Genomic DNA, 18,139 nt, shown 5'->3' with positions numbered 1-18,139 from the left:
CAAAATAAACTATAAGAGTAATTTCCCTTGTATAAATCTTCTAGATTTTTTGGTGTTTTAGCTTATAAATTAAAATGTTGCAATAACGCGACAGGAGCAGAGTGGCGCAGTGGAAGCGTGCTGGGCCCATAACCCAGAGGTCCGTGGATCGAAACCACGCTCTGCTAATCATTTTTTTTTTTTTTTTTTTTTAAATTACGCTCTCTGGTGTTGCCTCTCTTGCTCTTCATTTATAAGACCTATCCTCGTTTGAGTTTATTATTTTTTTTTTTTTAAAGGAATCATTGCGTCATTAAAAATTTTTTTTTTTTTTACATTTCCAATGAGCCATAATTATTTGGGTTGTCAGCATAATAATAATAATAATAATAATAATAATAATAATAATAATAATAATAATAATAATAATAATAATAATAATAATAATAATAATAATAATAATATTATGGTTTTTATATAGCGCCTTGCCCTGTATATCAACAAGCTCAAAGCGCATTAACAGTAACGTGGCTACTTTCACTCAAACATGCAATAATATTATGAACATTGTTGATGTAATTTGATAAACGTTTTATCACAGTAAAGACTATATTGTCACAAGTAAAATGATAAAAAGATAAATGATCTTTTAATTTTTTTTTTTTAACTCGAAGAACACAAACAAAACGTCTGCCTGCTAGGTACGTCACTCGTTCCTGTTCCTGTTCATTTCTTCGAGTGATTTTGTACCCTCCAGAATGAAGTTATTCAATTTTAACTTGAATTTAATTTTAAATGTTAAGCTTAAAATTGAATATCAAGCCACCGCTCAACTATGTCAGTAATTATAATATTAACCTCGTTCTTTCACAGGCAATTATTTCTTTTATTCCTTTAGCGAGGTCAATGAGTCTGTCACTCTCAGATGGACTTGCAGGGCTTTTTTTTTTTTTTCACCACGTGGGTAACTTCAGCAAAAACTTGCAATGCTCATTGCAGTTTGAGATCGCCCATTGATGGACTCAAGCTGTCGACATTAATGACATTGGAACAGTCATGAGGTTCCTGGTAAAGTCTTGTAGAGGTGGTGATGGTGAACGAAGAAGAGAAGGACGAGAAAGATGAAGAGGTGGAGGGGATTTGAGATGGGGGGGGGGGGGGCGTCAGGAGCAAAAAGAGGTGGAGGAAGAGGAGTCGGAAGTGCAGGAGGACAAGATGGAAACCGTTACATGAAAGACAAACTTCTCATACTCCACAAAGCATAAAACGGAAAACTCGAAATTTCAACTATAGACATTGGAAACGGAACAAGAATAAAACAAGAAACTCAGCATTTAATTTTGAAATTCCCCACTCAAGAAGAAACCATCATCTTTACTCTTTCTTCCCCTCCACCATCCGACTTTAGAACTCCCTACCACAAGCCCTTTCGACTGGTGACTTCAAAAAATCACTCCCTGCTAATAATAATAATAATAATAATAATAATAATAATAATAATAATAATAATAATAATAATAATAATAATAATAACAATAACAATAATAATAAAAATAATAATAATAACAACAACAACAACAACAACAACAACAACAACAACAATAATAATAATAATAATAATAATAATAATAATAATAATAATGATGATGATGATGATGATGATGATGATGATGATGATGATGATGATGATGATAATAATAATAATAATAGTAATAACAATAACAATAATAATAAAAATAATATTAATAATAACAACAACAACAGCAACAACAACAGCAACAACAACAACATATAATAATAATATAATAATAATAATAATAATAATAATAATAATAATAATAATAATAATAATAATAATAATAATAATAATAATAATAATGATGATGATGATGATGATGATGATATAATAATAATAATAATAATAATAATAACAATAATAATAATAATAATAATAATAATAATAATAATAATGATGATGATGATGATGATGAAAAAAAAAAAAAAATAAATAATAATAATAATAATAATAATAATAATAATAAATAATAATAATAATAATAATAATAACAACAATAATAATAATGATAATAATAATAATAATAATAATAATAATAATAATAATAATAATAATAATAATAATAATAATAATAATAATAATAATAATAATAACAATAATAATAATAACAATAATAATAATAATAATAATAATAATAATAATAATAATAATAATAATAATAATAATAATAATAATAATAATAATAATAATAATAATAATAATAATAATAATAATAATAATAATAATAATAATAATAATAATCTTTTGATCAATAGATTAGTTAAAATTTGTCAGTCGGATAAAAAATAGATCAAATGAATCTAAAACAAACGCTCGACAATATAGAAATCAAACTCAAGAACAATAACTCTCATTTGCAAAATTTATTTACACACTTCAGGGTTGCCAGTTTGGCATTTTAAATGCCAGATTCCAAAAATCTGGCATTTTTGAAAACCGTTTGGCATTAAAAAAAATCATTTGGCATTTGGCATTTTCATTTGGCATTTTCTTTTCTTGTATATTATACTTCAAATGACACCTTTTCTTAATTATTTCTAAACGCGTAAAAACAAATCTCTTCACATCGGAAAACTTTGCTATTAAAACTCACACCCTGAACAAGCCCTGGTGTAGTGGTTTAGCACTCCACTTAGTAGTCAGTAGGTAAAAAATTACCCCAACAGGAAATTTAGTATAATTCAAAACAAAAAAAAAAAAAGAAAAAAAAGAAAAAAGAAAAGAAAACACGCAAGCCACCAGGGTATGATAGTAAATTGTCTATAGATAGAATGCGCTTGTCCAAGGAGTTCACAACATTGCCATCCGGAAGTATAACGGACCAACACACAAACTCTGTGTAACCATGAACTTTTATAGTCTGGTTAATACAGTTTAGTGAGTACAACTCACAAACGCGGATGGCAAAAACAATAACAAAGGCCTGAGTGACGTCATCTGCATACTATCTATCAAAAGTGAGTAGTTTTCTTAGTGGAGGTGGGAGTCAACAGACTTTGGCATTTTTTTGAGTGTTTTGGCATTTTTTGAGTCTTCCCCTGGCATTTTGTTGAAAAATAATCTGGCAACCCTGACACACTTTTCTTTACCTCCTCTACACTCTACACACCGCTCACTTCATTATTCCAATTAATTACACACCGGTAATAATTTGTATCTGAAGAAAAATAAATTATACAGAATGTCTGATTTACCACCAGGATGGGAAAAGCGGTCCAGTCGTTCAAATGGTATTTTCAAAAATCCTATTCATATGATAATGATCATTAGAAAAGAAGTGGCCGTCGTGCTTGCGGCTTGGGCTTGGGCTTGACTCCAGAAAACGAAGTGGCAATTCGGACTCCGGACTCATTCTGAATAGTGAATAGTCTCCCATGGCTATTCAGACTCAAAGTCCAATATGCATGTGCAGACACGGGGGGTGGGGGAGACAGTGGGCAGAGAGTGGAACTGATAGCAGAAGGCAGAAGAAATTCTGTCCCATCACCACACTGACTCGGCTTATAATCATAATCATTTATAATGATACCTCTGCAGGTTTCTCACATTCAAAATATGTTTTTTTTTCGTCCTGATTTTATGCGCACGCACATCGTGTTATTTTGTTACTTTGACTTTTGTTCTTTTAATTTTAAATTTCTAACTGGACGTCCACTTCATGTATGAGTATGACTTTGTCTTTCTCGTCGAATAAAGAGGGTGGGGGGGGGGGGGGTTAGACTATTTACGTTACTATATCATTACTGTTATTTTCAGTTGAATCAATTTGATGTAATTATCAATAATTAAAATAATAATTTAAAAAACAACTAAAACAAACAAAAGCTCTATTTCGACAGAAGACTATTCTGACAGAGTCTGAATAATCTGATGATTGCACATGCGCATGTCTCCTTGGGAGACTATTCAGACTTAGAGTCCGAATAGCCGCAGTCTGCATAAAATCCATAAAAGCCAAAGCGCACAGCACAGTACAGAGAGGCATTTTTATACTTGTCGCAATAATTCTGCTTTGAAATTGAAAATAGTTTTGGTTTGTTCTTTACGGTTAAGTATTTATCTTTCTCATATTATTACTTGCAGATCCCGAAATACAAGATAATTCGATTGTCTATCTACTAAATAACTATGTACTCTAGTTTAAGTTAAAGTTTAAAGTAAGAAGGAACTAATTTTAAAAACTGAGGATGGTGGTAGAGTAGTCTATGTTCCTTGGACTTTAGTAAAAAAAAAATCAAATTGATTTGTCCTTAATTAAATGAATGAAACCTATATCTTTATAAAGTGCTTTCAACATGATTCTAATGATACCAATTTTTTTTTGAAAATCAGGTAGTAAAAAAAAAAAGTTTAGTTAGTGTTAGTTAAACTCTTCCCATGGCAAGGGGATTTCCGTAGACCCTAGGAAACGGCAGGCTGTTTCTGGGAGACTTATTTTCTGGACCAAAGATAATATAAAAAAGGCTCCTACACATTTATTTTGTAAGAATATGTATCATGTCATATACAGTATACCAATTTAAAGTAAGGGAAATGAACGGGCATTTATGAAATGATATGGAGCCTATTATTAATCGTGTATTTGCGTTTATTGAACAATGATAATTTAAGGTACAATATTTCTAAAACTACTACTACTACTACTACTACTACTACTACTACAACTAAAAATAATAATAATAATAATAATAATAATAATAATAATAAGAAGAAGAAGAAGAAGAAGAAGAAGAAGAAGAAGAAGAAGAAGAAGAAGAAGAAGAAGAAGAAGAAGAAGAAGAGGTGTTTTATTAATGTTCATTTCTTTTCACAGTGCAATGCCTTAACCACTCAGCCACTTCGCTCTCCACGTATATTTACTTAATCCTAATGCATATTTTTTTCATTCTAGAAATTGATAAAACTGCAGTGCCTGGTTATTACCCACTCAATCGCTAATACCTTCATCATCATCATCATCATCATCATCATCATCATCATCATCATCATCATCATCATCATCATCATCACCACCATTGATGAGATTTTTGTTTTTAACCGTTCAATCCACTAGCCCCTTTTTCGTTTTCTTCACTCTGATCTAGGTAGAGATTATTACTTGAATATCTACACAAAAGAAAGTCAGTGGGATGTCCCCACAGAAGCGGCTACTGAGCAGTCGGATAAAGTCACCTGTTCACATCTTTTGGTTAAACATCGGGACTCAAGACGGCCACAGAACTGGAAAGGGGAACAGATAACTCGTTCAAAGGAAGAGGCTTTAGAGCAACTGGAAGGTAAAAATGGATTTTTATAGTTAAAGTAAAACTTCACCTATCATACCGTGACTTCTTTCTCAGGCGTAATACTCTGGACATCGACTACGACGAGGGAGGCATTTGATCTGTCTTCTATCCCCCTGTATCTGTTTTCCAATTGTTTTCTGTCTTTGTCTTGGAATGAGATTACTTTGTTGTGTCCTGACTCTGGCCGGAGTACTTGGCTGGGAGGGAAAAAGTCGAATGTATAGTTATCGTTTTTTCCTTGTAAATCATCTCTGTTATGTACTGTTATATTTTTTTATTTTAACATATTATGATTTGTAAACATTTGAGTGTATTCCCCTTATTGGGATCTTGTGCTGGTGTCTGGGTAAGACTTTTAGGTAATCTCAAACTAAGTACACTGATCATGTGCTCTTAGAATCTACATCTGATTCCCTATATGAATCATTTCCCCTATGTCTTACTCTTTTCTACAAGTCCTTTTAAATGTACATCTAGAATGTTTTAACTATCCAATTTTCTTCCTTTCTACTGGCGCTGATAAGACCTAAATGTGTTGCAAGCGCCGTACAACCCTTAAAAACAAACAAACAAAACATAAGCCCAGAAAGTTCGTGTTAACTGTTTTGTTCTTTCATTTTTGTTTATTACTTGATGAAAAGTAAAAAGAACAGCATTGTTTTTGTCAAATTCAGGACTTGTCAACTTGTCTGACTTTGTTAGATATTTTATTCTTTTACAAAAAGATAGGGTTGGGGATAAAAATTGTTCCGCAGAGCTCATGTTAAATTTTTTGCCAACAAACACAGAATTACTTGGTATGTCAAAATGATAAAACTTTTTTTTTATGTACAGATTGATATACGAGTAACTTGCAAACCTTTTATTAAATTTAAGGGTAATTTTATCACCCATTGCTAGGCATGATGATTGGTCATAATTTGATGTTTTGAATCGTCATCTGGCTGATCTCTTGCTTCATTAGCGCACAAAGGAAAGATGCCCTGTGAAAAAAGCATTTACAACTACAATAAATCAGATGTATCAAGGTCCGTTTGCCATTGGAATCAACTGGTCCAAGCTGTCATCTGTTGGATTCTCTCACGATAGACCTTTGAGTTTCCACAAGGAGATGATATGTCGACTGTTGACAATTGATTTACAAAGATCTCACGAAATCCACTTGGTTGCAATAATTTACAATTGCTTTACAAATGTTGCTTTACCCTTGTTGATGAATTGTTGTATACATGAAGAGAATTTTAGTAAAATAGATTATGACCCAGTCTTCACGGCCATCTGACATCAATCACATTATTTATTGTTTATGCTTTTAATTTAATCTTCAGATTATCGTAAGATGATAGTGAGTGAAGAAGTGTCGTTTTCAGAATTGGCCTCACAACATTCGGATTGCTCATCGGCAAGGAAAGGAGGGGACCTGGGGCCTTTTCGAAGAGGACAGATGCAGAAACCTTTTGAGGACGCTTCTTTTGCTTTACAGGTTTGTCAGGAATTAATTGTGCCTTAAATAAAAGGATGCGAAGAAATAATATAAATGACACTACCTTTATTCAAAGTTGTCGATTTTCAGTATATTTATGGAAATTCAATATTGCATGGGTGCAAGATTTCCGGCTTAATCTGGATTTCAGCCTTTTGAAATGGATTTTACTTTCTTTCGGGCCTCTATATCACCCCTCCCCAGAATACAGTTCTGAGGCAGTAGGTCACATTTCATTATAAGTTTCAGGCCTTTTGAATTTGTTGGGAATTAATTTCAGGCTTTTTTGACCTGGCTTACTTGCATCCATGGTATTGTTAAAAACTTCTGTTTAGTTCCAATTACCTGGTGAATGGGAAAAGAGTAAGCATGTAATGTCTTTTCACTGGCGATATTACAATTTTTTCCTACAGATACAATGCTGTTAACAACTAAGTTCTCATTTTACATCTGAGTAAAGAGTCTTTTCTAAGGACTCAACTATGCACCACTCATAGCTTATCTTGAACCCTGGGTCAGAGTCATACCACTAGATCACAAAGCCGCATCGGTGCAAAGGCGAGTGTTAAAAAAGAAAATAAATACTGAGAGTGAGAGATTGATATATGAATCCATACTTAGATGTTTTGTCGTCCCTTGATAAATATTTTCTCAATTTTTATATTTCAGGTTGGTGAGCTGAGCGAAGCCATTTCTACAGACTCTGGGGTTCACATAATTTTACGTACTGCTTAAACTGTCATGTTTTTTTGGTTGTTAATATTGCTGTACTTATTATTAGTATTCATTTTTGCCTAATTGTATGTATGATTGTAATACAGTGGAAAACAGTCCCAGCAAACTGATTCAACAAACATTTTAAAAGAAAAAAAAAAAATGGAGCATATACCCATACCTGCCAACCCTTCCGCTTTTGGTGGAATCATTCCTATTTTCACTCTTCCTTTTTGTACTATTTGGCCATTGTCTTTAAAATTCAGATTTTCAAAAAAATGATGATAATGGTATGAAGGAAAAAGAGCGAAGAGGGGGTGGGGGTGTTTCAAATTCCTATTTTTAGGCGTTCTGATTCCACTTTTGGAATGTGAAGGGTTGGCAGATCTGTATACCTATGTAATGCAATTTGTCATGTTTATTTGTCTTTGGTTTTTTGCTAAAAAATAATGTACATCTGTCCCAGGCTTGCCAACCAGTATGGTACGCTTTGAGGTCCAAAATATGATGATATGTCTTCTTCTTCCATTCAGGTCAAAGCTTCAGGCTGAAGATTGTATGGCCGTCTTTTCAGTAACAGGGGTTTTAGAGGGAAGCAGGGAGGGATTTTTTGAAGTCATCAGTCGAAAGGGATATGGTAATGAAGACGGAAATATGTTTCATGCCAAAAGTCAGGATTTGTAACAAGAAGGAGGAAAATGATTAAAGTGGAATAGTTGACACTAATTGAATATCCTCTCCACCTAGATGAGAATCTGAGTATAGCCAGACAAATAATTGTCAAAGGAATTTCAGGATTTTCCCACCCTCTACGACTAGTTTGTTAAGTATCCATAAATTCAGCAAAATGTTAAATTTTAAATTTTAAATGATTGCATTTGATGAAGTTATGATTTTTTTTTGTTTTGTGGAAAAATATGAGAAAATAGAGCATAAATGTTGGGAGAAATAATGGTTGGGGTTGGTTGGTTGGCAAGCTTGCTGGTCTCATTAAGATGACATTGACCCATACTGAACCCCTGCACAAGGTCATACAACATGCTTGCCAGATTGGTGTAAAATTGCAAAATAACCCACCATCTCAAAATGATAATGTCAGGGTGATTTGGGTTTCGTGAAGGAAATTGAATTTATTCATAGCCATAAATGTAAAACTTGGGTTTAATTTCACTTTATTATGGTGGAGAATATAAAACGGTTTCTTGCATTGCAAAAAACTCCCCCACTAAAGTTCGTGTTTCTCGTCATTAATATTTCTGAATTCACTTTTTGGAGTCGGATTCATTCATCCCGACACAATAGTGTTTTGACACAACATGTGGTCTACAGCCTATAAAACTGTATTATCATATCATATCGTATTGTATCACGAACAAGGATTGAGTAGGTCCATTGGCCTTTGAATAGCCTGTAATGGTAAAGAAAAGTAAAATCAATGTGTAAATCTCAACCAGGCCATTTGGACGCTTTTAAGGACAGGTAGGCTATCCCAGATTTTACTGTTTTGAGAAAATCAACATTGAAGATTTCGATCCCATAAAATATCCAATTACTCAAATACTATTCAATATTTTTTTTCAAAACTTTCTGTGTGGAATGATAATTGTACTTGACGATGATAGTCATAAAAGAAAGCGACAAATACATTACAGAATTCTCTTATTTTATTAAAAACAAGTGGGTTGACCGAGTTGTCCATATTTAAACAGCATCACTGAGCAACGAATTTACATTATATAATAAGGGCTATCCCACCCAAATTTGCACTTCAGGCCATCCCTAGTTAAATGGGCTATCTCATCTTACACATGGACATGTATGTTGTGAAATAATGGGCTGTCCCTCTCACACATGCAGTCAATTTAATCAATTTTCCTACATTAAACACATGTTTATTGCCTTAAATTATATGTTTTATGCGTCTAAACACATTGCACTGACAATTGACATGCAAAACATTATCTGATATGGCATTGTTGTTTGGTGGGGAGTTTTCTTCATTCAGTCGTGAATTCGACATGTCTCGTGTTGAAGCCATGTTTGAAGGGTTAGCCCACTTACACTTATGTACACATTGTGTTTTCGGTTACAACACAAGGCAGTTTATACCGATAACGAAGCAAATAAACAAAATTGATGCTCGAAACCTTTTCAGGGGGTAGGGCAATGCCCACTTTTGACCCCTATGTAATTATTTAAAAAAACGAAAAATCTGGGATAGCCCACTTGTCCTAAAAAGCGTCCATATATAAAGACAATAACTAAATAACAGGTATGTAGCGTGGAATCAAACATTAGCAAAGGACAAATCAGATATCTAATACCAATATAAACTTGTTATATTATGTCCGGGTGATTAAGATGTTGAAAATGAATTCTGTAACAGAAAATATGAAAGGTTTTGTTTATTTTTTAGTGTCCATGGGAAAAATGGATGTGGTTTCTATAAGTGACTAAAACTAAAATTTGACATTTTTAGTCATTCTATCATTCTATGAATGATTCATCTTAACAACGCCACTACCACATTATCTCATTCGTCTGTTATTCATCCTGTTTTGTTGATAATGGGGAGACCCGAAACGTCCGTTTTATCTGTTTTCGTATATTAAATTGAAGCTCACATTCAATTTCACATTGAATTTATTTGTGGAGAATAAATACTGTTTCTTGAATTGAAAGAAGAAAAATTAATTCCTATTTCCTATTTGTAAGACCAATTAATATTCATGTACAGTGGAATCCACATCAAGTCAACAACTCTTATTGGACCCAAGTTTTCTGTTCTTGATAATAATAATAATAGATGTACATTTATATAGCGCTTATTCCGAAGCTTCCGAAGCGCTTCACATTGACCATCAGGAAAAACCTTATATACTGCAGATTCGGACATACGAACAAAAGCTCACACGCATCCAATTACACACACTCACACACACATCCATATACACACTGTACATACATACATTACTCTCTCTCTCACACACACACACACACACATATATATCTAAGTGTGTTCCATTTCATTGCTAATGGATAAAGACAACCCTGCTTAAAGTCAGCCAATCGTTCTGGCCTGGCGTTGTTGGCTTTAAGAGGATTCCACTGTATATGTACTCACTAATGTTGTTCAACTAATTTTATTCTCAATGAGTCTTTTTCTTTTTTGTTTCTTTTTGTTTGTTTACTTTTTAACATTTTTTTATTCATGAATTCATTCCTCATTTAACTCTCTGGAAAACAATAAAAGCATTTGATATCAATTAAAGTATTTAGTTATTTTGTTTTTATTGTTGTTCGGGGTATCCCCTGTGGCAGACCTCCTATAGTGGGCAGGGAGGCAATTACTTTGTCACTTTGTCCTCTATCCCCCTTTATCTTCTTTCTAACATGCTTTCTGTCTTTGTCTTGGGATTAAATTACTTGGGTTTTGTCCTGGCACTGGCCGAATCCCATAGCTGGTAGGGAAACAGTCAAATGTATAGTTTGTTTTGGGAGATAGAATTTTTTTCCCTTGTAAATCATCTCTCTGTTATGCACTGTATTAAGTTCTGTTTCCGGATTATATATGATTTGTAAACATTTGAGTGTATTCCTCTTTGTGTCTTGCTTGTGTCTGGATGATACTTTGTAGGTGATCTCAAACTAAGTACATGGATGTGTGCTCTTGGAATCTACATCTGTTTCCCATTTGAACCAATTCCCCCTTGTCTTACCTTTTCTTGGGTGCTTTAATAGTAATTCTATAACTTTTTACTATTGCATTTTCTTCCTTTTTTTAGCGCTGATATGATCTTAATGCGTTGCAAGCGCCGCGAAACGCCTAAAAACAGACAAACAAAACAAACTGAAATTAACTCCGGTTGACCTTGGTCGGTATCGGTGAGATTGTTATTTAAAAAAAAAATTAAAGGTGAAAGTGAAAGTATTTGTTGTTTAAAGGCGACAGTAATGTGGAAGCTTGATGGATATGCCTCGTTTTCTAAGGATGATACTACGGTGTGTTTAATGAGGAGAAACGAAGATTTTTGTACTATACACAAGAAAACAAAGCGAAAAAAAAAAAAAAAAATTCAGGCCTTTTTTATTTTATCAAAGGGCATCCCCCAACTCCCACTCTCAAGTGGTTTGCGTTTTGAGGTTAATATATATATATATACGTCTGACCAAAAATATTAAAATGTCTATCTATTTATCTATCTATATCTCATTTCAATCTATATATCCTTCAATATAACTCATTTTCAATCAATTAATCTATCTATCTATCTGTCCTATATATATAACCTATATAATTACTCATTATCTATCTATCTATCTATCTATTGAATCGTGTTTGATACAAATATGGTACGAAAAGTGCTCGACATGTAGTAATGGAGCGAATTATTATTTAAAATATTTACCACAATGTTTGGGGCAGTCTACATCAATGTTTCAGGCTTAATTTGCAATCTTCAGGACTGAGTTGTTTTGTTGACTGTTGTTGTTTCTTGAAGTGGTTCCGGTTTGAAGTTAATTAAGAGGAATTTGCGCCGATGGGGACACTTTCCGTAGATCTCACTTTTCATGTTGAGTGTGGCTTCATGAGGTTGTTTGATTATAGTATATTTTTCTTCCAGGCATAAGCTACATTGTTTTGATGTTGGTGTGTATCCTGTTGCTTTAGATAAAATTTTCCATGAAATGTTGTGGTCTATTTTGTTGTCTTTTAATTTCCAAATATGTTCGCTGAGTTTTGTGGCTGTTTTTTTGTTAGTGTTTCTAAATGTTGAGGTGTGGAGGTTGTATCTTGTTTTGAAATTATTTTCTGTTAGTCCTACATATTTTTCTTGCTTGTTTGTTTTAGTTTCTGTGACTGTGGCTTGGTAAATTAAACTTGATTCTAAGCATTGTTTGTTTAGCGGGCAATGTTCTTTATTTCTGCAGTTGCATTTTCTAGTGGGTGGGTTTTTCTCTTGTCGGTGGTTTATTAATATTTTTTTGTTGTGGCTTGAAATTATTTGTTCTATGTTGCGCATACACGAGTAACTTATTTTTATGGTATTCCTGTTGATAATTTTATGTAGCTTGTGGTTTTTTGGAAAGTGTGTATCAATTAACTTCAGGAACTGCTGTCCTATGTTTGTGCTGACGTTTATGTCGAAAGGTGGGTTGAACCAAGTTATGTGTCGTTTTCTTGTTTTACGTTCTTCACTTGTGTGTTGGGGTTTACATGAGAGGGAGGCGTCTGTATATACAAATGGTGTGTTGTATCCACTTTTTGCGAGTGCTTCTTTGTAGGGGGTGGCTGCGACGTTGAATATCTCTCTGTTTTCCGAAAGTTTGCTCACCCTCAGTGCTATGTTTTTTGGTATGTTTTCAATGACGGGACGGGGTGGTTGCTGTTTTTATTAATGTAGCTAATGGTGTTGTTTGGTTTTCTGAACGGTTGGAATGAATTGGATTTTATGTCGAATGTGATGTCGAGGAAGTCAACTGTTTTTTTGTTTGCTTCTATCGTGATTTTCAAATTGTTGTTTTGATCTATAGAGATGACGGACTCGCCATAACCAACAGACGACCAAGAGCGAACGAAAACATCAAAAAACAAATCTGTAAAATATTCCATGCTACTACTATCACTAACAGTAGTACTAAACTGTAGTGCCGCGCTGAGGACCGGACCGAGGACCGGTCCCACGGTCTTTTAGCTGTGAACCGTGGTCCAGTCCCAAAGAGGAAGACCGCCGGCGGTCCTCACTTCTTATCACCTTTCAACGGTCTCGCGCCATACTACTTCCCCAGCGATTCGTTGCCTCGGTCCTTTGCCTATCTTCCACCAATCACCACCCATCCCACTTAATTAATCGCACCCACCCCCCTTTGCCATACACTAAACGACACAGACGACCATAGAGGCAGACGACCACCTCCCTCCACTCCGCAAACCGCCCTTTCGTGTGTGAGATGGGGGAACAGGAGGCGCACGCCTTGGACGATTCCATTATAGGGGGTAAATTTCAAAATTTACTACACCATAATGATCGCAATGACAATGATCTATGATGAAGGCATGACCCCTCTTCTCTAATGGGTTATTGTTTGAAATGTATGTGACTACTAAAGATGTGTGTGTGTGTGTGTGTGTGTGTGTGTGTGTCGAACCTAGCAAGTTGCAAGTCTGATTTTTTGTTTTCTTTTGTCCCATCTCTTGTCGCCACTCCTTTCTATCGCATTGTTGTCATTTAAAATAATACAATAATATTAAAATTTCGTTTGGTGTTTTAACTAATCAAGTAATATGAGTTTCATTAGTTTCTTCCGTCCAAAAAAACCAGTTATAACGTCTGTATTTTTAAAAGGTCCAATATAATATTTGGGGACCCCGATAGCTCAGTTGATAGAGCACTCTCTTTATACGCAAAGGGCCAGAGATCGATCCCGGGTGCAGTCGATTTTTTTCTGAATCCCTGTCTACTCAGCAATGAATGGGTAGCTGAGTTTGTTAGATCTGGCGAAAAGTCACCATCGACCCCTCTTATCACCTCATCCACCCCCTCTTATTATAACTTCACGTCTCTCTCTTACTCTTCAATGCTCGCTGCCCTCTAATGTGTGTATGTGTGTGTGTGTGTGTGGGGGGGGGGGGGGGGGGTGGGGGAGTTGCGTGTGTGTATCAACGCCACGAACAACTCGATCAACGCCTTGGGCGATGCCATTATCTCCGTTAATGGGGATAAATTTCAAATTTTATTAAATTATCGAAGTAACAATGAAGTACGGTGAGCAAATAAAGAAGGCATCACCCCTCTTCTCTAATTAGGTTACAATTTGAAATGAGTGTGACTACTCCGTGTGTTTTACTCCTGTAGGCCACGGTTTTCATCGTGTAGCGGTCTTTAACGGTTCAAGAATGAACGGACCGGTCCAGAGACCGGTCCTTGCGGTCTTCATTTCCCAAGGACCGTAGGACCGTGGTCCTTAAGCTTGCCAAGGACCGCCCCGCACTACTAAACTGTCACTTCATTGTCTCGATCTATCTTCCTCACTTGAGCACCACCGCCGCAGTTACAGTCTGGAACTCTTAAGTCGACCCCGGGACCGAATCCATTCACTCCCACCACGGCCTCTACACTCTGCCAATACTACCACTACCACTCGCCGGCATCAACTACCCGGTTGTCTCCATCAGTAACACACTCGCCGGCATCAACTACCCGTTGTCTGTATCACACTCGCCGGCATCAGCTACCCGGTTGTCTGACTCTATTACATATATAATATATATATAATATATATATATATATATATATATATAATATATATATATATATATACATAATATAACTCATTTTCAATCTATCTATCTATCTATCTATCTATCTATCTATCTATCTATCTATCTATCTATCTATCTATCTATATATCTATCTATCTACCGTCACTGAAACTATAGCGCATCTTGCAATGAATTCTCCTTCCTAACGACCCCAATCGACATTCTCAGAATTCTCTCTCTATCTTGAGGTCATCACCCCCCCCCCCCCCCCCCCCCCCCACCCCCAACCCAGCGCACGTGCAAATGGCGCGGCAGACGCAAAAACAAAAACAAAAAACACAGCTGGCTACTGGCTGCAGTTCAATACACACAGTGAGGGTGAGTTCAGTTCTTTACAGCAGCAGCAATCGCTGTGAGTGTGAGTGAGTGAGTTGGGTGAAGTAAGAGCTCGCAACGTTCGGCGTGGACTCGTTTTCGATGATAGAAGTCCTACACAATAACTGTTTTCTCGGATATCGGTATTCGCGTGTGTATACTGTGCGCTGTTGCATCAATCTGTTATGGGATTACACTACACATCGTCCGTGTGTTGATATTTTATCTGTGTTCAATATGGTGCTGCAAGGAGAGATGCATCAGATTTATTGTTTAATTTATCATTCGGCTTATGTTACACGTAATTTTTACAATAATATTATTAATTAATCAGTTGAGTTTGAATTCTCTGCCGTTGTTTTGGATATTAAAATATTATTGTTCTGTTTTGAATGTGCACATTGAAAGATTTATAAATTTTCTTGAAGATTTTTTATATTCATCGTCCTTGGAGGATAGTTGATTGAGAGACGGGAGACTCAGGTAAAAGATATATTATACACGTTTATGTTGTAATGATTGATTGCAGGTGTTTACGTTTTGTTTTTGTTTTTTCTTTACCATTGTTTGGTGGTGATCTGTGCAAGTCTAACTGGTATCGAGCGTGAGAGTGCTGTGTGTGTGTTTTCTTAACTGAAAGATGTTTTTTTGCTCGTTGTATGTATTGACTACATGGTGCAATTTGTTCTTGATTTATTAGGCCTATTATCATGGTAGACTAATTATAGACTTATTCTGCAGCACCCCCCCCCCCTGCCCCCCTTTGTTTACTTAAAGTAGATATCAATGTTTTGAATTGACATGATATATTCTTCTCTATTTTCTCTGCTGTTGTTGTTGTTGTTGTTGTTGTTGTTATTGCCTTTTTTTTCATTTTGCTGTTGTTGTTATAGTTGCTGTTGTTGCTGCTGTTGCTATTATTGTTTGTTGATGTTGTTATTGAAATGAGTCTTGGGTTAAGGTCATATTGAGATTATGCGTTGAGGTAAAATACTCACCTCTTCTACAACCTTTAACTCATAGTATTGTCTGTTACGGGGAACTTGCTTACTTACTTATCGTCTTGGTTCCTTCATGGAACATTTAAGGCGCCGATAGGGAACTTAAGACGTGGGAATTAATCACTTAACTAGCGGTTAAAAAAAAAAAGGAAAGGAAAAAAGAAAACAATACCGAAGAGCTGTGTGACGTCAACGTCATTCTATACGTTACTGGTGCGTATGTCTGATCAGTCGTAGATTAATGGAATGAGATATTCAACGAGCGTATTTTTGCGGGCAAAGCGAAATAAATAAAATAAACAAATACATAAAAAATTCCCTTTATTCATCCCATAGGGGAAATTTGTCTCTAGGGTCTATTCCAAGGGAAGACTGGAATAAACCAGGCGTCGCCGCAGTGCAGCGCCGCAAATTGAGCTACGACGAGGTGACTTCCTCAAAGCCACACAGCACAGCGGAAGGTGATCGAACTCTCTACCTTTCGGGTACGAAGCAAAGACCGTACCGCTGAGCCACGCTGTCCCCCTCTTTAAGCCAATAATATTATGTTTTCGGTGTTAATAAAGTTGTGTGTCAGCGCATAAAATTTCTTCTTTCTTTTCTGTCGATTGCCGCGCCCTAAGGTGCACGGTGTATTATAAATTATTACACCAAAAGGCACCGTTCAATAGAAAAATAACTTTCAATATTAACGTGAGCATATTTGCAGATCTGATAACCGGACACAATTATGGGCTCGTTTTAATGGACAATATATTGCGTAATTCCTCCATTACAACGAAGAGACCATAACAATGTGGGTTATCAGACCTGCGAATACGTGCACGTCGCTCAATATGGATCTTACATTTTACATCTTTTCTTTAGATCAACTTTTCTGCAATGGTTCCATACCAATATATTACCGATGTGAGGCGATAGGTTATAATCTACGTGCACATATTTGCAGGTCTGGTCACCGAATGCCACCATGGGTTTGAAATAACATTTAACATAATAGGGAAGAAAGTCGTGACGTCATACCTACTTTTCCGGTTCCAATTTCCCTTGAAAGTGTGTAAGGTGGCATAACTATTTTAGTAGCAGAGTGTATAGGCAGATTCTAAGGATTACGGGCCGTAAAAGAGTGAGGATAGTTAGGTGATCTTTATATATGACCTACCCGTAGGCCTAAATTCTTTAACAAGACTCTTTGCAGATGATACAACTTGTCACAAAAATATCAAAAGCACTCCAAATCAAAATCAATTGGATTCAATAGTCTGATGTTACGTCCGGCCAGCAACGAGCAACTTGGTTCTAAACAAAGAAAATCGATACTTTTTATTCTTCATGCTGGCTAGAACTTTTTCACATATCATGTTATCAGAATGTAAAAAAGTCAAAATATGATCAGATTTATAATGTTTTACTCCTCTTGATACACTTTTATGCTCGTCGGATAGTATTTCATAAGAGCGTCCGCCATTGTTCCGATAGTTTAGAACATTTACTAAGTTACTATGCGTCATTGCGAGGGAAGTGACGTCACGACTGTTGAAGCCAATTACATGAAGACCTCGACAGTTTGGCGACATGGGAGGAGCAGTGGAAAATGTCTTTCAACCGTCAAACAGACCATCACTGGAGTATGCATGTTCTGTATGGGATCCACACACAGTGAATGGTATTAGCACCCTCGAAAAAGTACAACGATGGTGGATCACAAAGGTTACATGGAAGAAATAATAGACACCGACATGAAGATCCTTGGATTACTGCCACTCATTTCACGTAGACAACAGTCACGACTCATTTACTTTTACCACATAAATATCACCACAGTCAAATTAACTTTACATCCAAATTTCAGCCTAAACTTTCGACCATCATAGATAGCTCTCGTAAAACACATCCACTGACATACCAAATAATATATTTCAGCCTCAAAAACATCTCACAGACAATCGAGTTTGTTCCCCA

At 35.5% G+C, this 18,139-nt stretch overlaps 2 protein-coding genes and 1 non-coding gene across 5 annotated transcripts in view; all 3 read left to right on the top strand.

The window, feature by feature from the left end:
• Positions 1 to 95: 95 nt before the first annotated feature.
• Positions 96 to 167, top strand: Trnam-cau (transfer RNA methionine (anticodon CAU)). The gene has a single exon. It is a non-coding gene; the product is annotated as a tRNA-Met (tRNA).
• A 2,960-nt stretch (positions 168 to 3,127) lies between these two features.
• On the top strand, positions 3,128 to 10,808 carry LOC144980136 (peptidyl-prolyl cis-trans isomerase NIMA-interacting 1-like). Of its 2 annotated transcripts, XR_013646827.1 has the most exons (5): positions 3,128 to 3,285; positions 5,140 to 5,331; positions 6,669 to 6,823; positions 7,493 to 10,313; positions 10,403 to 10,808. XR_013646827.1 is itself a non-coding variant. In XM_078927685.1 (4 exons), exons 1-4 carry the CDS (start codon positions 3,237 to 3,239, stop codon positions 7,556 to 7,558), a joined length of 462 nt encoding a protein of 153 aa, XP_078783811.1. In that variant the 5' UTR covers positions 3,128 to 3,236; the 3' UTR covers positions 7,559 to 10,808. The 2 variants fall into 2 exon arrangements, 1 of the variants encoding a protein (XP_078783811.1); XM_078927685.1 differs by having other exon boundaries at positions 7,493 to 10,808.
• Positions 10,809 to 15,218: 4,410 nt separating this feature from the next.
• The window catches only part of LOC144980135 (melatonin receptor pdcr-1-like), a 42,521-nt gene continuing 39,600 nt past the window's right edge, over positions 15,219 to 18,139 (top strand). For both annotated transcript variants that reach the window (XR_013646826.1, XM_078927684.1), the window contains exon 1: positions 15,219 to 15,659. The gene's annotated coding sequence lies outside the window, so the exon portion shown is untranslated. The remainder of the gene's footprint in view (positions 15,660 to 18,139) is intronic.

The sequence above is a fragment of the Berghia stephanieae genome, chromosome 9, assembly GCF_034508935.2.
Source record: "Berghia stephanieae isolate SIO BIC M18660-M18661 chromosome 9, UCSD_Bste_1.3, whole genome shotgun sequence".
Taxonomy (NCBI): Eukaryota; Metazoa; Mollusca; class Gastropoda; order Nudibranchia; family Aeolidiidae; genus Berghia; species Berghia stephanieae.
The sequence above is the reverse complement of the archived record's forward strand: the minus strand, read 5'-3'. Positions and strand labels throughout refer to the sequence as shown.